At 40.0% G+C, this 22898-nt stretch overlaps 1 protein-coding gene and 1 long non-coding RNA gene across 2 annotated transcripts in view; one reads left to right on the top strand and one right to left on the bottom strand.

Moving 5' to 3' along the window:
- Window positions 1-8944, top strand: part of LOC116303892 (uncharacterized) — a 16066-nt gene extending 7122 nt beyond the window's left edge. Inside the window, exons 11-25 of the mRNA XM_031713501.2 lie at window positions 133-200; window positions 697-808; window positions 1072-1148; window positions 1708-1745; window positions 2321-2382; window positions 3005-3089; window positions 3326-3442; window positions 3949-4059; window positions 4639-4731; window positions 5420-5504; window positions 5991-6187; window positions 6735-6803; window positions 7523-7610; window positions 7786-7854; window positions 8810-8944. Of these exons, the coding sequence (XP_031569361.2) occupies window positions 133-200; window positions 697-808; window positions 1072-1148; window positions 1708-1745; window positions 2321-2382; window positions 3005-3089; window positions 3326-3442; window positions 3949-4059; window positions 4639-4731; window positions 5420-5504; window positions 5991-6187; window positions 6735-6803; window positions 7523-7610; window positions 7786-7854; window positions 8810-8944 (1406 nt within the window). The remainder of the gene's footprint in view (window positions 1-132; window positions 201-696; window positions 809-1071; window positions 1149-1707; window positions 1746-2320; window positions 2383-3004; window positions 3090-3325; window positions 3443-3948; window positions 4060-4638; window positions 4732-5419; window positions 5505-5990; window positions 6188-6734; window positions 6804-7522; window positions 7611-7785; window positions 7855-8809) is intronic.
- Window positions 8767-12523, bottom strand: LOC116303893 (uncharacterized). The gene is made up of 2 exons (XR_016121311.1): window positions 12324-12523; window positions 8767-9199 (listed from the first exon to the last, which is right to left on the bottom strand). It is a non-coding gene; the product is annotated as an uncharacterized LOC116303893 (long non-coding RNA).
- Window positions 12524-22898: the final 10375 nt, after the last annotated feature.

Genomic DNA, 22898 nt, shown 5'->3' with positions numbered 1-22898 from the left:
AACTAGCTCTGCTAAATGGGACATATCTTTACAAATATTGTTGAAATAAAACCGATAAAAAATAAAATAAATAAATAAATAAAAGAGATTGATTTTTCTTTGTTTACTTAAGCTTTTCATTTTGATTGACAGTGGACAATAATAATAGGCCTGTAGAAAAAGTGGTTCTCATTCTTGCCGACTACATTAATTCATTCAAGGTAGGAAACATGTAACAAACCTACATGTGCACTTCTTTAGGAACAGTGTTAGGCCAAAAACAATCGCTGGACATCAGAAAGGTCCTCCCAGAATTGGAACTTGTTCGATCAAATCTTTGCTTTGCCGTTTTAAAGTAACGTTGAGCCAGAACAAGGTATAATGAAGCTAAAACTAATTTGGTTGGTTGCCATGACCAGCAACTTACCAGCGGTGGTTGTCAGCCCTGGGCCATGTCAAAATACTTAAGATACCAACCAGTCAATCCCTGGTTATGATGACTGGCTGGCCAAATTAGTTTTAGCTCTGTCATACTTCATTTCTGGTTCAACATTACTGGTCAAAATGAAGCTTATTGCAAAACAACAAGTAGAAAAGAAAATACTGCCTGCTCGCACAGCCAATGAGAATATTTTTAGGCCCTGATAACAGATAAGAAAAATGTATAGAATATTTAAATCTTAATTAATATTCTTGATCTTTCTACTGTCTTGGTAGATCCATGTAGATGACCCCAAGATCATAGTATTGGAGGTGAATCAGTGTTGTGCTTTGAAGCTACAGGGAAAGTTCAGCGGATTTGGTAAATTCTTTGATCCATGCAGTGCAGGTGAGATGCAGGTTTAGTGCATCGCTTGTCTTTGTCAAGTCAGTCTTTTTTCCTGTCTTGGGTGGCATGCACTGCTACGACGCTTTCTCTCACTGCTGTATGGTCAGTACATCCCTACTACAGCAACATTGGTGAGAGGCAGCATGTTAGCAATGCAACACCCGTGCATCTATTGCTATTACGTCTCATATCTAGGATATGGTTGACCAATAAAAGGCTTCCTAAATATGTCTAATATTTATTTATGCTATATTTGTTTCAAGTGGTAGAAGAAACATATATTGTACTTCAAGTAGATGATGTACTATCAGCTGAGACCCTTGCAGATATTACAGAATGGGTAAGAACTACCATTAATCACATCCTGTAAAGTTCGCAGGCTTCGTGCAGGTCCTTAATTTTCATTATTTAGGCTACCTGTGGTTATCCCAAGGAAAATCTGCTAAAGAACGAATGAAAGCTCCAAAATTTTTGTTGTAGTCCTTGGCAAGTGCAACAACAAATTAAGCTTTAGACACATCTTTTTGAAATGCCCTTGAATATGAAAATTTTGTCCTTGAATACTCCTTGAAATACCCTTGATTTTTTTCTCTTGGGAATCAAACGCGAGCCCTGAGCTTAGCAAACTATGTCCATTAGATAAAATAAATAAACAAATCTTTTTTTATTTGTATGCAGGAGGATTTAAAGCTATAAGCTTGTGGGGCTGGGTATCCTTCATACACATTCCTTACTACATTCGAATATTCTATACACACAACTCTCAACTCACATATTTTTGAAATTTATCACAGCCTTGATTGGAATGTTCATATCTTCCTCCTACCCCCCACCCCCGTTCTTTGTCTTGCTAGAAAGAATACTTCATTTTTTTTTCATTTGTTCAATGTACTTTGTAGGTTCAAGACAGACTTTGCAAGGAATTCAAAGAGTTAAGGTTGGCAGTATTTTCTAGCTTTACAGCAATAACTTGTATCCATGTCATTAACCTCGCTTTCCAATAAGTTGTGGCATTTACTGTACTTTAATCATTGCACTTTGCAAAAAAATGCTTTAAACTGGGCTAATCTTCTCTTGCCAACATACAATTAAATTCCTTCTTTTGATCTGGGTAAACTTTACAAAATGACAGATTTCACTATAATACTAATAAAGCATTTTAGAATGTCATGGAGTAGCCCCATATGGGTAGTAGTGGTTGTAAAATATAAGTTTTAAGTTTGATTCCAAAGCTATTTTGTTTCTTGGGCCCTGTCCACACGTATCCGCAAATTTTTGTATCCGCAATTTTTTTTTTTATGGATAGGGGTTGCGTCCACACCCGTCCACAAATTTTTGTGTCTGTATCCGCATATTTTACGAAAACGGATGCGTGTGGACGGTGAAAACAATTCGAATATGCTGCGTGTGGACACAAACATTTTCGTATCCGCAAAAAATAATTTGTGGATGCAAAAATTTGCGGATACGTGTGGACAGGGCCTTATCCTTCTGCACTTATTTGTAATCTAGTGATGAAGAAACAGAGAAATTGAGTAAATGGTTAAATTCTTCATCTAATTCAACATCAAAAAGTGAGTGAAATAGTAAATAACAATAAAACTATATAAGCAACACAGATATACACTTGTGGAGAAATGTCTTAATCTTTTTCCTTCTTCTTTCCCTTTTCCGTTTCTAGTTCTTATTTTCTTTAGAAATGACTTCATATGATTATTGGCATCCTTATAGTGGGTGGTTCTTATATACTGCATTTCATGTTCTCTCATGCAATTATTCCCATCCTTATTTATTGTTTCATCCTCATTCTTTTCCCAAATTACTTAATGTATTCTTAATCAGATTCTTATTCCCAATTTGTCCTGCAATGCTTACCTCTATGTGCATTCTCTTTGTTATTATTTTTCTTGTTTTTCTCATTCTTATTCCTTTCTCTTATTCTTTTTCTCCTTTTTCTTCCTATTTTTTTATACATAAATTCTCATTCCCATCATTGTTCTTGATTTTATTATTTTTCTCATTCCTCTTTTCTTTCATTTTCTTTTCATTCTCATTCCTTATTTGTTCTGTAATACTATTACCATTGATTTTGGATTTTCTTGATTTTATTATTTTTCTCATTCCTCTTTTCTTTCATTTTCTTTTCATTTTCATTCCTTATTTGTTCTGTAATACTATTACCATTGATCTTGGAAGGTGTTGCTGCCAAGCAGAATTCCCACTACAACACCAGATCAAGTGCTATCAAGTTAACAGCAAGAACCACTGTTACTCCAACCAAGTAAATACTGGATCCTATATTATTATATCATCTCTTATATCATCACAAAGATGGGGTTCTATTAAGAAAATTGACATGGCTAATCACCGCCGCAAGTGGCGCAGCTCAACGAGGTCAAACTGAAAGCATGTGATGGCGCCTCTGGCGGCACCTATACTGTCCATGTATGACCCTGGAGCACAGCTCTAACCAGTTTGAATTAGTTAGGGTTGATTTTTATTTATTTTTTATTGTAGAATGATAATCTACCCTTTCCCTCCCACCCCTGGTGGAATAACTGTCACGTCTGCCGACGTGGAGTGTCTGGCGGAAGGAGAGTTTCTTAATGACGTCATCATTGACTTTTATCTGAAGTAAGTATTATAGTCAGTTATTGTAATCAATCTATCATCCACCCATTTAATACATTATAATTATATCCATCCATCCACCCATCCATCCACCGATCCATCCACCCACCCACCCACCCATCCATCCATCCACCCACCCACCCATCCATCCATCCATCTATCCATCCATCCATCCATCCACCCACCCACCCACCCACCCATCCATCCATCCATCCATCCATCCATCCATCCATCCATCCATCCATCTATCCATCCATCTATTCCTTCTATCCATCCATCCCTATGAATTAGACACGGTTTGATGTGTTGTTCTCTCCCTTTCCACAAGTGTTTTTCCCTGGCTCCTCCAATATTCCTCCCTCTGTAAAAACCAACATTTTGAGTTGAAAGTTATGTGCTTGAAATATTAATTCTAGGGAGTTAGTGACACTGGAGTGTGTCATACACACTTAGTTGCAAAATTATTGTTGGGTTCAAAAAAAAAAAATCAATAAATTCTTTGTTTTTAGGTATATTTATCATGGCATACTCAGTGATGGTGACAAGAACAGAACTCATATATTTAGTTCATTTTTCTACAAGAGATTGACCCAGAAAAGCAATAACGAATTCTTTCAAAGGTACCTCTGCTGCTATTTATTGTCCTAGGGAAGCACGGGTGGCATAGCGGTGATAGCGCTCGCCTCTCACCAATGCGACCTGGGTTCGAGTCCCGCTGAGCTCGGTGTCGTATGTGAGTAGAGTTGTTTGTTGGTTCTCTCCTGTGCTTCGAGGGTTTTTCTCCGGGTTCTCCAGTTCTCCCTGCGCAAAAATCAACTCCTAAATTCCAATTGGAATTACAGTGGATGAATAGCTACTCTGTATAAATGCCACTGTTAAATCCCATTTATTTATTTTATTTATTTTATTTTATTTATTAAATTTGAAAAAAACCAAAAAAATTTTTGGCATCCCTTTTATAATTTGTTAGGGTGTTGTCCTAGGTTGTTGTAATATATACAGATATTATTTATCGTAAGTGTTTCTTTTTCTTAAAAAAAAAAAGCTAAGAGTAGTAATATTTAATATTCTGGCAATAGGGGGGTGTCCGGTCCGGTACACCACAGGACGCCCCCTGGATCCAACCCTGTATCATGTATTTGCTCACAATATTGTGCCCATATCTAGGGTGTTGTTAATGATTTTATTTATTTCTTTAGTCCTCAAGATCGCATGCACAGCCAAGTAAAAAAATGGACCAGAAATGTTGATATATTCAGCAAGGACTTTATAATTGTTCCAATCAATGAGAGGTAATTTAATGTCATTGATATATAACCATTGATGGATTATTTATTTTTCTCTATTGCTAAAGAGTGACATCTGAAGATATCCAGCTCCACCGTATGCTGTATGTTGAGAGCATTCACTGAAATGAATTGCCCTATTTCATAGTGATGTCACGGTTTGTTTACATCGGCTAAAATGATAGAAATTTAGACTAAATTTAAGCTTAATCCTCTTCTTTTGAGATATTTAGCGTAATATTTAGTTGTTCTTGCCATCACCAGCTCATAAACCAAATTTCATTGTGATTTAAGATGTGTTGTTGTCATTCCATCCCCCTCCAGCGACCATGATCCCTAGCGTTAAAATAATAGTTTGTTTTGATGTGATGCCATTATGAAATAGGGCAATTATTGGTGAACATTTTTTGGTTAGCATTTCCTGAGCAGGGACTTAAAACAATGAATATTTTTCTCGTGGATTGAAATGGAATTCCACCATGAGTTTGACTAGTAGCATTTACAATCAAATAAGAGAAACGAAGAATTCATATTTCATGGGTTCTCTCAGCAGAATCAAGGAAAATGGTAATCCAAATACGATGTCGAATCCTCAATTCTGATTGGTTGACCTTGAGTTCATTCTGGACATCAACACAGCTGGTACATGGATTGAAGAGGCTATTTATTTCTTTTTTTTTTTTTTTTTTTTCAGCTCTCACTGGTATCTGGCAATCATTTGCTTTCCCAACCTAGTTGAGCCTATAATAGAGGAAAGTAGCTCACAAGAACAACCTGAGGTAAGTAAAAAAACAATACATACAAAAAATACACCAGTTTCACATACAATGCATACCACTGTTTTTGAAGACTACAGACTCCTTTGCACAGGCTTTGCCTTGTTTATAAGTCAGGTATTCACAGATACCATTAAAAGTTCGTGGGATTTTAAAATATTGGCATTGTTCAAGCTGCACATTCTTTACATTAAAGTTGACATTTGCAAATGATTTACTCTTAAGCAAGGCTAAGCCTGCAGAGATGAGTCTTCAGTCTTAAAACACAGTGGTATTTATGGAATGAAAAAAGGGACTATTTTATCAAACCCTGAAGCAACCTCTGGGCTTATCTAATAATGTAGATCGACTATGACTTGTAATGACAATGAAAATGACCATGACAATCATAATGATGGTGATAATGATGATGACGATGATAATAAGAATAACCATATTTTATATCATATTTATAATATAATATATATCCCACTTTAATAATTGGAATAGGTAGACGTGATTGAAGACTCTGAAGACTTCAAAAAAGAAAAAGCTAAAGTCAAAGTCAGCGTGGATGAAAAAAGCGAGACTGCTGATGATGATGAAGACGATGCTGATTTTGAGACAAGCGCACTTGCTGTAGGTGCAAAAAAGGGAACTCCTTCCAAAAAACCAGTGAAAAAGATCAAGCCAGTCTTGAAAGCTAAGTGAGTGATACAATGCAAAAAATGCAATTCTTTTAGGTCTCTTCATTGTAGAGTGAGGTAGTGTGGAGAGATGACCGCCATTTTACATGTTCATCCGAGCAACATGAAGGTCTATACTAACCATTTGTAGTCCTTATTACAAAGGCAGCACTTTCTCCTCAGTTATTTTAAGACCCTGAGTGTTAGTCCGGCCGGGACTCAAACTGCAACATCCCACACAAAAGTCTGATGCTCAACCAACTGAGCCATCCTGGTTGCCGTAAAAACAATAGCATTAAATAAGTGTTGCCGCTTGAGGAGTCATCTTAACTAAATTCCTAATTTAAATACAATGTGTACTAAAATTTATATATACAATATCTATAATAAAGCTGAAATCCTTCTCTGACTGGTCAGAAAATGATCTAGTTTGATTAGAATCATGTCTTCTTTATTCTTTGGAAAAAAATTCACAGGAATTTGTATACATTTTTAAGGCTTCCTGAGGAGGTTGTTGCCACAGGGATTAGCAATAATCAAATGTTTCTGTTTATTTTGATTTCAACAGCCCATGCATTTTAATCTTTGATTCACTTGCTAATACTGGACGATCCAGAGTTTTTATGAACCTTAGAAAGTAAGTCAGTATATCATATGCATGACAAGACCTTTTTTGATAACTAAAGGGTACAGTGCATTGTGGTATAGCTTGGGTACAAACATATTTTGTTGGTCATGCCTTATATGGTGTTGATTGTATCCAAACTAGACCAGAATGCACCTGTCTGGCTTTTACTGATGTACCAAATGCCCTATTTCACTATGACGTCACTGCTTGTTTATGTGGGGGATAGAATCGCCAAATCCAATAGAAAATTCAACAACATTTGCTCCTAGAGAAATAGTTTAATCTTAAATGGCCTGGTTTTCAGATATAATATGTGTCAATATGAACAAAAAAATATTCTGAGCGTTTGCTGGCTATTCTACTTCTCTTCGTGGATTGATACGGGTTTTAGAACAATTTGAATTTGCGTTGATTTGACCCCGTCCGACGCCCATGATCCTTTGCGTTTAAACAATAGATTGTTTTGATGTGACGTCATAGTGAAATAGGGCAATAATATTGTGGTGTATCTTGGGTACAAACATCTTACGTTCCTTATGCCTTATATGGAGATGTTTGTACCCAAGCTAGACCACAATGCACCTTATCTGGCTTTTACTGATATTACCAATATGGTGTAGCTTGGGTACAAACATCTTACGTTCTTTATGCCTTATGTATTATGTTGATTGCTCTTGATACCTCTACAGTTTATTGAAACAAAAGCCCTTTACTTTCATTCTTCATAGTTATTTATCTCGCGAGTGGAAAGCAAAGAGGCCAGATAAATTAGACCGAGATTTCACACAGCAGTCATTCAAAGGAGCATTTCCCAAGGTATATATTTTGAGCAACGTTGATGCATTGATGGTGTCATATTGTAAGAGTTTATTTGTTCACTCTGATTTTTTCTGTGTGGTTGTTTATTGATGGTGTTGTTTTGTAAGATATTTTATTTTTTCTCTCTAATTTCTTCTGTCTGGTCGTTTAATGATGATGTTGTGTTGTACAGGTACCAGAACAAGATAATCATTGTGATTGCGGCATATTTGTTCTACAGTATGTAGAAAGCTTCTTCGAGGTAAGACGTATTCATTACTCACTATGATTAAAAAGCTGTTTTTCACTATAACTTTGTAAAATTTACAAACTAAAAAAAAAAACTTGTTATCGCTAATCACCACCGCGAGTACAGCAAGAGCGCAGCTTAGCGGGCTCAACTGACTTAAAGCATGTGAAGGCGCCTCTTGCAGCCACTATACAGTTCATGTATGACCCCAGAGCACAGCTCTAACCAGTTTGAATTAGTTAGGGTTGATTTGAGAGGAGGGAGGAAAAACAGGAGGGTCGGAAAAAGTCTATAGGTTATTGGCAGTAAACTCACCGACAAAACTGTTGCGAGCAAGTTACAAGGTTTTATACGGGTGTCTCACGTTGATACTTTTGAGACACTACTATGTATTAGAGTGCTTTTAGTCTCACTGTTGAATAGTTAGATGAATTTATCTAACTTAAGTAACTTTTTAGTTGATGTCACCTAAAATAGTAAAAGCGCGCCAAATAACGGTCATGCTAATCCGGGGGGTTGTTTTACCAGAGAATGAGTGAATAGACATTCATTTGTATCATCGTTTCTCCCCCTCATCTCAGTAGCGGTTTACTCGTAGTTTCAAATTTATGTGAGGTCAGCTAAAATAGTAACTAACTTATCCAATTTAGTTGACGTCACCTAAAATAGTAAATAACTTATCTAATTTAGTTGACGTCACCTATTCAACAGTGAGACTAAAAGCACTCTAAGAAAAGTACTCAATCCTAGTCAACGGTATACCAATATAATCGAGTTTCATTGGTTAAGAACATCACGTGATTGCCGGCAACATTACTCGTCGATGAAACTTACGTCGCGCGCAATGTTGCAGAAGATTTTACGTACAACAGTGCCACCGTGGTTGGGCCTTAAAATAAGGGACTTATTAATTGATGGCACATGTATAGCCGCAACCTTTTAATTTTTCTCGATTTTTCCCCCTTAGGATCCTATTCAGGATTACAGACTACCTATCCACAAGACCAGCTGGTTCACGCACAATGGCATATCAGGTAAACGCCAGGAGATCAAAGACCTTATCTTACGTTTAAAAGAAAAGTTTAAATTCCCTTCAAGCTGATTTTCGTAGCCGATGATGATACCAAGAGAACAAGATGACGAGGTATGAGGTAACAAGTAAAGAGATGGGGGATTCAGAGACATCAAAATGAAGTCGATTTTTCTTGAAGTGAGGGTACAACGACTCTTCATGCAGAGGTCTTTTTTCAGTGCCCCGTTTTGATAACTGAGTGCCTGCGTGCGTTGTCTCTCGTCCTGTCTGTCGGTAAGAGAAGAACGACAAGGAAAGAGGGTACCTTTATCTTCTCCTCTTCTCCTGAAATTGAGAAGACATGTTTTTATTGGAAGGCGTATTCTGCATGGTCATGCACAACACAAATTATGCAATATTGAGTAAAATATATATGTAAAATTTGACTCAGGGCCATTAGTTATCAGAGCGTTATTTTCATGCGCAACTCATTTTTCTGGTTTGCAAATTGTATGATATTTATTCTTGACTCGATCTTTTTCCTTTCCTTTCCTTTCTTTTCCTTTCCTTTCCTTTCCTTTCCTTTCCTTTCCTTTCCTTTCCTTTCCTTTCCTTTCCTTTCCTTTCCTTTCCTTTCCTTTCCTTTCCTTTCCTTTCCTTTCCTTTTCTTTCCTTTCCCTTCCCTTCCCTTTCTTTCCGTTTCTTCCTTTCCTTCTTGCCTCAGTCCTCTCACTTGCTTACAACATAAAAATGTTTTATTCGTGACTCCAATTGCACATAAAGAGTCAGCGTCAATAACCATTAGACGATAGCCAATACATAATATACCTTTTTAGCTTGGATGCAATGTTTTCCCGTTCCAGACCATATTTCATTCTCTGAGAATGTGATTCTTTGTTTGAGTTGTATCCAAATTCATGTGTCTTCTCATTCCGTTAAACAAAGAAATGATACTCTAGGGAATGACGCGTGGCCTAAAATGGGGAAACATTACGCCCAATTTGCAATAAAATTTTGAAGTGAAACTAGTTGATCATCAGCCGATGTCTTAACCTAAATAAAACTACATATTCAAATATTTAAGAATTAGGTTATAAATCATTACTATAATTATATTTTTGGTATATTACATAATTAGTCTTATCTGCGATGCTAGCATTTAAACTTTGTACATTGATAATATATTCTACCAAAATGATATGAAGCCCAATAAATTGATAGATTAAAGTTGGAGAATATCATGATTTGGATATTGTTTTTAACTTTTACTTGCGAATAATAGGCCAATTGCAACAGTCACGTGCAGATATATGACTTTGATAACGAATCAATAATCCTGAAGCGAGATGACGTTTTACCCCCGTCTCTAGACCATAATCCTTTTCACACTGCTTTTGTTCTTTAATTATGACTATTGTTCCCGTATTCTCTAAGGAATCAAAAATTTTAATATGAAAGATTTTTAAAAACTATTATGGTATTGCTTACTATCAATCACGTGACTTTTTGGAGTTGACTGGGGGGCAAACAAGCGGTTGACTGGGGAGCAACTAGCTAAGTCAAAACATCAAAATATTGTATTTGACTATTTTCACGACATCAAACCAGAAAACAAGAGATCAAAACAACCTCCAGGATTCTACAAGCCATCAAAAAGAGCTATTAGCGGAAGTGACTTCTATTGATAGTAACCTATAGAGTCGGGGGTAAAGCGTCATCTCGCTTCAGGCTTATTCAGCTCAAGGTCCCTTGGAAAAGACCGCTTTAATGGATGGCAAACAAACTTTAAATTGCTTCGTATCTTGAAATCGAAAGTATCTCAAAAGGGAAAAAAGTATTTTTGAAAAGGTTTAGGATACGACAATAGTAATCCAGCAAAATATCTTTAAATAAAGGAAGTCCAATTTTTTGGCCATCCAGTAACAATCACGTGTCAATCAATCTATTGTAAAAGGCCTATTCCATTTCTTTTTGCTGCCATTAAAATTATGAGTCACGCATTCTTGCGTGACAAGTTGCACGAGAAAATACGTGCAGGAACAGAAAATCATCCCAATATTTTCTCCTCTTGGCTTTCTTATTTCCCAGCCTCCCCTCCCTTGCGGTGTTGCGTTACTCCCCAGTTACCTTATTTTAAGTTAATTTCGCGATTTCAGTTTTCGCATAGAGCAGTTTTCGTATGACTGTGAAAAAGACGGTGTATGCGTGCCTTGCCGTGACCGTGATGTTTTCTAGAATTTTGATTGGCGGTTTTTGTTTCTCGCGCAATACGATTGGTTTGGCAGTGCCGTGACCGTGTCGGCGCCGTGTTCATCCGTTTTCTGGGCATTTGATTGGATGGAGGGTAAATTCTCGTGCAATGTGATTGGTCTGGCGAATGCGTTGCCATGTCACGACCGTGTTCGTGCAGTGAGATTTTCACAGTCATACGAAAACTGCCTTATTTTTGCGTCACTTAAATTTAAACTTAAAAATCATATTCTATAAAAGTCACTTAAATTTCGTGATTCCATTGAATAAATTATTCAACTACCCTTCCATTAGAACGACACTTAACTATACAACCATAAAAGATATATATTCAATATTGGTACAAAATATTCAGTTACTGATAGTACCTGGATTCCATTAACATCTTATCTCTGCTTTTTATTGGTCATCAATAGACCTTATTCGCGGTGTGACAATGTTTTCCCAATTCAGCGTGACGAACCTCCAGGGGATTCATTTTCTTTTGTTTTTACTCACCGAAAAATTCATGAGTATCCCAAAGGATACGAAAGGAATAACGATGATATCCCGACGAGTTTCAAAACAATAGCTCTTCATTCTCCCAGAGGTTTGTCACGCTGAATTGGGAAAACATTGTCACACAACGAATAAGGTCTATTCTTTATATTGAGTCGCGTCACTTTGTGTTCTCGACGCTCATTTTTTGCGAACTTTAAAGTTTCTATCACCCTTCTGACAATATTCACAGTATTAATTCTACATGGGGTAAGATGTTGAATAACCCGAAAAAATATATAGTTTAAGTGCAACTTCTTGAAGTCTTAAAGCTTTTTCCATGCCATATACTAATGCTGTGACGTATGAGGAGTAATCATTTAATATACAAAACATTACTGGAACAGATAAGTTAAATTTGAAATACGTCATTGTTTTCCCCATTGCTATTATAGAAATGATTGCAAGTTAGTTTTCCCATAGAAGCCGGTGTTTTGAATTACGAGGAACAACAAATAACCATAAATGCCTCCTCATACGTCACAGCATTAGCATATGACATGAAAACCCCTTTATAACATCAAGAAGCCGCAATCAAACTATGTAATTTTTTCGGGTTATTGGACATCTTACCCCATGTAGAATCAATACTGATAATATTGTCAGAAGGGTGATAGGCACTTTAATTTCGCCAAAATTGTAAAAAATAATGCAAAGTTTTGTAGGTCTACTATCTACTTACTAATTTTTGCAGTTTCTTACGAAGTTTTTCAAAGGTATATAGTATGTTTTCTACTAGTCAGAGCTAAATTTAACAAGTTAACAACCATGGTTCAATACGTATTCCAAGAATTTTCTAGAATGGGAACGTGACCCAACTTGTTATAAAGAATTTTAGGATCTTCGATAACCGTAGCATATAAGTCACTTCTATTTTGGACATGTTTACAAAGTTTTGACAGTGAAACAATTCGTGACGTCTTGAGCGTCTCCGGAACTCAACAATGCGCGGAACGTATACTTGCAAGAATATCTATGACTAATGCGAACAGGTTTTTCTTTTCCCCTAGGCATTAAAAATGAGTAATACGAGTGTAAAATGACTGAAAAAAATCCAGAAAGAAAGAAAGAAAAAGCGCTGGTTGTCAGCTATTGTTAAGGTTATTAGAATTTTTAATATTCTTAAAATCATTTTTCTATTTCTATTTTTCTATTTCTCCCTAAAAAATCCTGGAATTATTTTCTATATTAGAGTGCATACCATATGTATATATCCATGAGAAAGTTAACTAACAAAATCGTACAAATTAGTGCAACGTTTTGTAGGTCTACGGTCTACTGAGGTCTACTGAATTTACTAATTTATGCACATTTGTGCAATTTCTAGCAATGTTTTTTCACGAATATATGGTATGCACTCTCTTTCCCTGATCATTAAAACTGCAAAAATAGCTGGGCTTGCATGCGTTGTGGATGCCACAAGTAAAACACCTAGTTGCGTGTTCATTCGCGTCTCAAATTCAAACTTAGAGTAGGCATTAATTTAACGGAATGGTTCCGGGGTTTGGAAAACTTGGGATCCTATGTGGTTTGACCCGTGACTTAATGTTAATTTCTTTAATAGACATCAATTAATAAGCATACATGATGTTTTATGTTCGTTTTTGTTCAAGACTGAATGCAGTGTTGTTAATGTACTTGTTGTATTCAAACTTTTCTTTCTTGTTCTCTACCGTTCTCTCTCTCTTTCTTTTGTCCTTTTTCCTTACCTTCCTTTTATTGTTTAACGTTGCCTGTACGAAATCCTGTTTCACCTTGACATCTTAGCCAGCAATTCTATGCAAAATGATTGCTTTAAAATCGATTCAAAAGGAATAAACATGTCTTAATGGACCTTCCCCTGCGCTTGATAAAGTATCACCTCTGGGCTGATATACTTAGTCAGGGCGACTGAGGGCGATGGAACCCTGAAACAACCTCTGGGCTGATCTAAGTCAGGGCATGGCTAACTCACAGATCAAACCCTGAAACTACCTCTGGGCTGATCTAAGTCAAGGCAGTAGTATAGGGAATGGGGGTTCCAGCGCAATCTCAACACGGGCAAGACCCGTGTCAAAAATCCGCCTACGGAAACAACCCACTCCAAGTGTGGTTGGGGGCAACAGCGCAAATATGTTAGTCTATATATGGAGTGCGAAGATTGTAAAGAGTTTGTTTATGATTTCTGTGTAAAGTGCTTGAAACCCAAGTTTGTACCTACTAAGCCAAATAAGTATATTTGTTGTGGTAAGAAAATGCAAATAGAAGACGACACGTCAGCACAGTGTTACGAGTGTGGTAAAAATATTCGTAATGCCGTGCCTTGTGCTACCAGGGAACAATATTATTCCAACGGAGGTCGTAAGAAGACGCCATACAAAAGAATAAAATACTTTAGGGACTGGATGAGTCATATCCAAGGTTATCGGCCGGTATATTTAGACAACGAAGTAAAGAAGAAAATCGTAGACCATTTAGAAGAGCCAACCCCGCAAAGTCTACGGAAAACGTTGAAAAAATTAAAACTAGGAAAATATTACAAAGCTATTCCCTATCTTTTGTCTGAAATTACCGGTAAGTCTATTCCCGAGGTTTCTGATATGACAAAAGCCGAGTGGATGTTTTGTCGGCTGGATAAGGATATTCCTTATTATCCTGACGTAATTTACGAAATATTTTACAAAATAGACCCCAACCACCCCCTGTTAGGATGGATTCCAAGAAGATAGCGAATCTTATGGCATAAGATGAGAAATTACGTGTAATAATTCGCCAAATAAGGTCATGCAAATAATTTATATTACGCGTAATAATTCGCTAAATAATATATATTACGCGTAATAATTTACTAAATAAGGTCATACCGTGTATTATGGTATAAATCTTATGGCATAAGATTACGCGTAATTTCCAGACTGTCGTTCGATATGTAAACGAAATCCCGTCACGCTCTTTTCGAAGCAGATGTTTACTGAGCAAGCTTTCTTTGAAGCTCTTCTTTCGCTTCTTGATAGATCTTTTTGCGAGATTCCTCGGAAAGATCTCTTACGACTGTTTTTTTATTCCTTATGTCAGTCTTTAATTTCTCGTACTTTTCCTCTTCGGCTAAGATAAGCGAGAATTCTACGTCGTCTATCTTTCTGTCACGCAAAGCCTTTGAGACAAGGTCAGTGATCGTATTTACTTTAGCCCTTGACAGAGCTATTGTCGTGTCATGCTTGGATATTTTGCTTGACAACTGTTTCATAATACCCGTAGCAACAGCAGAAATAATACCACAAGCTGCCCCAACGCCGGCCAAAGGAACTCCAACGATTATTCCCGGTCCAGTAAGCGAAGTAGCAACGCCGGAGCCCGTTAACACAACAGAAATGGATCCTGAAGTTATCGCAATCTTATGTAGCGTACTCCGGGCTCTGACGTATTTCTTCCTAACTTTTTCGTAGTGTTTTGTCTGCCCTTCCAAGTAAGCCAGGATTAGATTTGCTTTATTCAGACGAAAGTTTTCGGCGTTTAGTTCGTTAGGTGTAGTATAGGGAACATCTGGGTACAACTTAGGTGCTGATGGTATAACATCCATTATATATACTAATGTACGACGCTTTTGGAAATAACGTAGAGGAGCAGCCACATCACGACAACCGGGATTACTGGAACTGGAGGGCCTTTAGGAAGATGTTTCCGCACGCGGATGCTAGTAAGTTCGAAAGGAGACCCGATGGGATTTACTATAAAGGCTCCAGAATGTACAGCAATGCGGACTTGGAGCCAAAGAACCCAAAACCCGAGCATAAAGAAAGGCAGCCTAATTTTCCAGAGAATTTATTACCGGCAACGGAGGATTACCCATTTTACGATAACAAAGGTGGCGCAAATGACTTTGCTAAGATGGTTACCTCCTTAGAAATCCCCGTGGGTTCTACGACTTTCAAAATAAAAGTCAGAGACATCTTTAGAGAAACTGCCATGAAACATACCTCAGGGAAAGAATCCAGAGAATGGTTATCAGGTCCCAACATGCGGTATTGGCCGCAGCAGTTAAACTTTGCTGTCTGGGCTGCTACTAAAGGATGCGGTATAGCCGCGGGCATGTTCCATATTCCTTTCCTGCGATTTCATGTTGCTTTTACTATTCGTAGGATATTGTTTGAGTTAGGAGCACCGCTTCCTAGTGACACTATCTTTAACCCAAAGGATAACAAATATGATAAAGTCGCATGGGAGCGATTAAGGAATGAGTTTAAGCTTACCAACCCTGATTTTCGCAACAAAGAGGGTGCCGCCCATGGTTTAGGGGAGACTTACACCTATGCTTCGTATGTTGGCGCCAGCATAGAAACGCCGGGTATGGGGTATCCTAGCAGATGGGAATTCTCCGACTTAGGGGGTAAAGCGTCAAAAGGTGACTTGATTTACTTCATAGAAAGCAAAGAGAAATATCCTTGGGCGCCTTTCTTTGCCGCAAAGGGACATTGGTCTAAAGAATCTCGCAAGGATTAATCGAAGCATCGAAGCCTTTGTTTACTGCATTCTAGGGGCCCAGGTTAGCACTCGCAGCCCCATCGTAGATGCCAGTGGTGCGTCACAGGAAACGCAACAAGTATTCCTTGTCCTCTTCGAAAGCGCTGTTATCGAGAATGAGATCTCTAAGTCGGTGCAGAGATATCAACTTGCAGTGCAGCAGTCTAAAGTGCGACTGGATTACGCCTTGAGTCCTGGTTGTTGGCTAATGCCAAGTAATTTGGTCATCAACGCCGATTCCGTCGTGGGTTACAACAACAAACTTCAACGAGCAACCAAGGATATGAAGTTTGGGGTAAATGACGTGAACTCTGACACTCTTAGGAACATTCCCCATTTCGTGGAGAAGCCAAAGAAGGAGCACGTAGAAAAACCACCAAAGAAGGCGCATGTAGAAAAGCCACCAAAGAAACCAGTAAAGAAGGTTACCGAGGAATATGACCATAACTTATTAAAAGCCGGCTTAGCAGCTGCAAGCATTGGTCTGAGTTATTATATATGGCGATGAACAACCCCTACGTAACTGGAGTAGATTGCGTTTATACGACTTACACAGGCGAGAAAAAATACACCCAGGCATCTTGGGTTGATGTCACGGGCATGTCCGTGAATTTGAATTACTCAGGAAAGAAATTGATATTATGCAGCATTTCTTTGGGGGCCGTTAGCAGTGCGAATGTAGGATTTCGTTTCTGTGACGACAATGGAGTATTACAGCCCATGCGCGCGAAGACAAACAACAGGGAGCCTACGCATTTCTCAGTAGAGCCGCCAACGAATAGCTCTGAGAATCTTTCCGTTTGGACTTTCCACATGGTTGCTGATTGCCACGGGAAGGTAAAGCTGCAGATAAGAGTAGATGACACCGGGAGTGTTTGCATAAATAGCATAGAAAATCAAAGGAATACTGTCTATAACCACATGACCATCAGCACTTTGACGGTAATGAGCCTCTAGAAGGGAACTTGTTCCCTGTAATATATGAATCCATACGTGAGGGAAACGCGTTATACCCACCGCTTAGATGAAGAGGGATATGACAACGGCGCCTGGCATGACGTTGGACTGTGGGTTGAGGTTGGGGGAGCTGCATTGGTCATTTGCACTATTAGCATTAATGCAAATACGCATGCGAATGTGGGGTTTAGGCTTATCGATGAGAATAACAAGCCCCTGCTTCCTTATCGAACTTCAGCGAACACCAGGAAAGTTACCCATTTTTCGATGGAACCCTACACTAGGTCCTCTGAAGACCTAACGCCAGTGACTTTTCATATGCTAGCCAATTGTAAATATGCTAAGTTGCAAGTCACTTCTGATGACGGCAAGTTTGGGATAAATCGCATAGGTCGCAGGCCCGCTAATGCAGCCTGGAGTCATAAGCCCATTTCTACCATGAGTGTGTTGCCGTTGGTTCCAAATTACCAGGGTGGTGCTAATACTGTCTTTCATTATCCTCAAAGCAGGGCACCGCCCGATGAGAAGATCAAGCCTTCATCTTCTTCAGGAGGACCACCCCAATAGCTACAACTAATATCCAAATGTTATTCCCCACGAACTTCAACAGTTCGCCGCCGGCCCTAAGTGCCAAGGAAACAACCGAACCCAGCAGCCCAGGAATGCCGGCTGCCATCTTTTTCCCCAAGTCCGTCAGCCCATTGCCTAATTTCTTTACGCCCGCACCTGTAGCCTTAAGCGCGGATAGGATAACTCCTACTACGCTCGAAATAGCAATCGCGAATGCCAGCGGAAGACCATACTTCAAAAGGGCTCTTTTTACCTTTTCCTTGGTGGTAAGTCCCAATTCTCTTTCCAGGTTGTCCTTTTGCGCTTGTAATTCCGCGACTCTTTCCTGAAGGGCTTCTAATTCCCTTTGTGCTGCCTCCCTTTCCTCTTCGGGACGAGTTTGGTCATTGATTACTTCTTGCTGCCGCTCTATTTGCCCCTCCAGGTCTTCGATGGCCTGATCTCTTTGCCGGATTTGTTCTTCCTTAGTGTTAATTTCGGCAACCAACTGCCGCCGTTCCTCTAAAGAGCCAGCTATGGTGGTACGTAAGTTCTTAGCTTCTTCCTTGCTTATGTCTAGGTCTTGCAGGGCAAGTTCGAAGGCCTTTTGGGCTTGGTCCCTATCGCGTAGGGCTTTGTCTGTTTGTTCTCTCATTTCTATTATTCTTTGGTTTTTATCGTTAAGTTCTCTCTTTTGAGCATCGAGGAGTAGTCGGTTTTGTCGCATGTATTCTGCCTCCCTTTCCTCCATTGTTTCCTTTAGTCCTTCGACTTCCCTTATCGCTTCGATGCCTTTTTGTTGCCGCTGCATTAGGGTCTTGAACTTTTCAAAGGCTTCGCTGGTGTTTTCATCGTTTTCTCTTAGTCTTTCCACCAAATTAGGTCTTCCTAATGCGTTTTTGATTTCTTTTGGGAGATTACTGGTGAGCCTGTCGGAGTCTCTCCTTTGGTAGAGATTATACCACTTATCCCTTCCTTGATACTGGATTTGAATTTGCCCCTTATCTCCGGTTTGGAAATTAAGGCGGGTCAAGTCCACATTTGGAAATTTCTCCCTTACGTCGTCTAAAAGCCCCCTTAGCATTTCAGTTCTTAGGTCCGTGGAATCCAAGTTTTGCAATTCCAAGTACTCCGGAATAGATCTCCCTGGGTTCCTTGATTGCCACTTATCCTCTAAGGAACGCCAGGCCTCGCGGGCCCTGCTGCCATATTTGCGTCTTAGCTTGTCAAAAAGGCCCCGCCCGTCAACGTTGTCATCAGGAAGTAAAGACTCGTATTCTTCGTCGTTAATGTCTACTTGGCCTTCTTCGGTAAGGGGGTCAAAATCCGTTCCTTCTACTTCCATTATATATGATAAGCTCAAAGTTAAATCCCAACGTATTACCTAAGCAGGTTGGCGGGCTGAAAGCGGAACGCACCTTTCACCGGGTCACCTTTACCCCCAGTAGCGCAAAGCCAGGGGAAACGCTGTACGTAGGCGTGCCCCGCCTAACAGATAACCTAGTCTTAGTACCCAGCACCTTGGCTTTAAGGTTTAACCTAGCAATACAGCCAGATACCGCAGACGCGCGTTACGTCGTCAATAATGCGGGTAGAAACATTGTCTCAAAGATGCGTGTAAAGTTCGCCGGGGAATCCTTGCTGGACTGAAACAGGTATGATTTGTATACCACGTACAAAGACTTATGGTTGACTGCATTTGACCGCGCGCAAAGGATAGAGCAGGGAATCGCCAGTGAAGCCATACGCAAGGTAAGAAGCGCAACCGACAGCGCCTCGGGAGAAGACGAAATAAAGACGGCTTATGGTACTAAATATGTCGTTCCATTGGACTTTGAAGTTATTACGAACCACGGTGCATACTACCCAAGGCAGCTAAGCGAACTACAGTTCGAAGTAACCCTAGCAGACACTACAAACATCCTGCAGGGAAAGGACGTAAGTTCCTCAGCCGTCCACCCATACTCCGTTACTAACTTGGAGCTACAGTATGAAACGGTATACAGCGAAGATTTAGCACGTAGCGCCGGTATGGAATACAGCGCCGGGAAGGCTTTCCTTTACGATCACGTCGTGATGTACAAGACGTTCAGCTTTACAAACAACGTCGAAGAGGTCATCAACCAAAGCATTAACCTTCCCAGGCGCAGCCTCACAGGGATAATGTTGCTGTTCGCAAAGACATACACGGCAGGATTGCGTGACTCCGAGGCGTTCTTTAATCCTAACATTACCAACGTAGGTGTTAGCATCAACGGAGTGCCTAATAAGGTTTACTCACAAGGGATAAAGCCCGCGGATATGTACCGGGAAGTCGCACGTAAGTTTGGCGACCAAATTGACCCAAAGAAATTCTTTAAGGATAAGTATGCGCTGTGGATCGACATGCGCACGACGAACGACGAAGACCTACATGGACAGGGATTGCGGCTGGTAAATACCCAGGACGGCATTACGTTGGAGATCAGGCGCACCAAAGACGCCAGCGACGCTACTAAGATCAACGCATATATCTTCGTAGTCTCAGACGCGCAACTGAGCGTAGAAATGAATCAGCTAAAAAGCGTTGCCTACTAGGCTCGCGTTCCTTGAGCCAAGGATAAAAAATATTCCTTACGTATAATATGCTCCGCGTATTCGAAAACAACGAAACTAAACTGCAATGCATAGTGCAAGGCGATAAGCTGTACTTTAAAGCAAAGGAGGTAGCAAAGGCATTAGGTTATGCAGACACCAAAGATGCTATTAAAGCCCACGTGCGGGACAAGCATAAGAAGAGACTTAACGAGTTGGAGGTGAATCGCCTCCCTTCTGGTTCGCACCCGCAATCCCTGTATGTGACGGAGGCTGGTTTGTATCAATTGATATTCAGCTCCAAACTGCCAACGGCAGAGTCGTTCCAAGATTGGGTCTTCGAAGACGTCCTACCAACGTTAAGGAAGAAGGGGAAATACTCGTTGGATGGCTCAAATAAGTTAGTCATCAAAATCGAGACTGAGTTCGACTTACAGAAGAAGGTCATCGATAAGATACGCCGGTTTTACCCCACGCTGATATTAGCACCTGGACTCGGGGAATTGCAGGATACCAGCAGTAAAAGGATAAAGTGCTGGCAAAAGGGCTACCAGGCAGGTCAACCCGACATCCTAATCCTTAACTCCCATAAGAAATACAATGGGTTCTGTCTGGAACTGAAGACGCCAAAGGGTAACGGCGTATTGTCCGACAAACAAAAAGCGGTATTGGCGCAATATGAAATGAATGGATACTTAACGATGGTAAGCAACGATTACGATCTGATCTGTAGGGAAATCGACCGTTACGTCGACGGCATTCGCATACCTTGCCCTTGGTGTGTTAAGGCTTTCAAGTCGTATGAGACCTTACGAACGCACCAAAAGATATTTCATAGATATAATGATTCTTGAACAAACTCACTGGCGCGACTTGCTACATGGCATTTCATACAAAATAAAAAATTACGTCGTCTTCGAGGACATTAACCGTTTAAGGTTGGTCCTCTTAGACGGCAGCCAAGAGTACAGTTTATGGGCTCCCGACTGCGTACGGTACGTACTGCAAGGTGAAGAATATACACACCTGCGTACCTATGGTAAGGTTAACGGCCGATGGAAGTTTGACATCGAACGTCACCCGGAAGCTAATCCATTGTGTGATTAGTCGTCCTCATGGGCTTCTAGGTATTGGTCTGCTACGGCGGACCTCATTTTTTCTGTTATCTGGTAAGCGGATACGGTAATCAAGGCTCCCCCTATGAATGCTGCGATTTGAGGAATCATATATCTTTCTCATTTTTCCAAGCCTTTCGTATCGCCAGGTAATGGTCTAAAGGACGTGGTCCGTCGTACAGGCAACACCAAATATGTTGACCGCTGCGTTGACAGCCACATTTATCGCAGATGCCGTCCCAGTGTTCTCGGTTCTCCCATTTTACTCCTTCGTAGTCGTCAAAGCATACGAAATCTTGGTCTATTTCCTTCTTATGTCGCGTGAGCGCCCGGCTGGTTTCAAGGGGGCAACATCGCTCTGCTAAATCGCCGTGGGTTTCACAGACAACTTCTTCGAGGTGGTAACGCCGGCAGCGGTATTTATGCCAGTTCTCTTCAAAGAGGGGTTCATTGCATCGGTGGCAATGGCCTTTAAGGCAGACTCTATGCTCGCGGTGATATCGTAGGGTCTGTACGGTGGACAATTCCTTACCGCAGTCACCGCAAACAGTGCTGATGGTCTTTTGACAGACTTTCTTGGAAAGGTGGTATTGTAATCGTTGCTTGGAGCTGAAAGATTTATTACATCGCATGCACTCCATTATATACGCCTTATTTTTTATTGTTATTTTGTTAAATGCTGCAAAGAGGTCTCAAGTAAGGGTCTTTCTTTTTTATTGTTATTTTGTTAAGCCCCCATTAAAAGATGAGGTATCATTCTTTCTCATTGTTGAAACCAGCAAAAAGATAATCATGTTAACCATTCTTCGATCGTGATGATTTAACAAAATAACAATAAAAAATAGACCCTTACTTGAGACCTCTTTGCAGCATTTAACAAAATAACAATAAAAAAGAAAGATCCTTACTTGAGACCTCTTTGCAGCATTTAACAAAATAACAATAAAAAAGAAAGACCTATGCTAATTCCTCTTGCTGGGGCTTAGTAAGATCTTCTTTGCGACCTCTTACTCTTCTCGAACGTCGTCTAAAGTCCTTTGTGCTTTAGTATCCGCGGGACACCAATGTCCAACGAAGTCTTCTTCAGAGAATACCTTATTACAGTGACAGCAGCTGTGTTTCTTACGAGGCGTCGGAGGGGTAACGATGATGCAGTCAGCAGGTAGTTCGCACGTAATGCAGTCCATATATCTATGGGGGATATCGAATGAAGTCCTTAATGGACTCCTTAGCCCAGCCCGCCATTGTCAAAAGCGCGCCAAACCGTTCTGCACGCTTCAGACCACACATTTCATCGTACAATTCCTGTACGCGCTCTTTTAACCGGTCTATCTCTTCCCTTTGCATTTCTATGGTGTCTTTTTTATCTTTTGCGTTGGCGGCAATCCTTCTTACTGCTTCCACTGGTTCCATCTATATATGAACCCAGATCACATACCTTGTAACGCTCTGATAGTAGGACCCACCGGCTGCGGAAAGACCCAGTTCGTGGTAGAGCAGCTATTAGGACCCTTTAGATACCGCTTTGACTACATAGTGCTATTATGCCCCACCTACGTGAA

This window comes from Actinia tenebrosa, unplaced genomic scaffold (assembly GCF_029948245.1).
Source record: "Actinia tenebrosa isolate PJP-AT-01 unplaced genomic scaffold, QUT_ActTen_1.0 PGA_scaffold5__44_contigs__length_20552954, whole genome shotgun sequence".
Taxonomy (NCBI): Eukaryota; Metazoa; Cnidaria; class Anthozoa; order Actiniaria; family Actiniidae; genus Actinia; species Actinia tenebrosa.
Note: the sequence above shows the minus strand (reverse complement) of the source record. Positions and strands in the feature narration are given on the sequence as shown.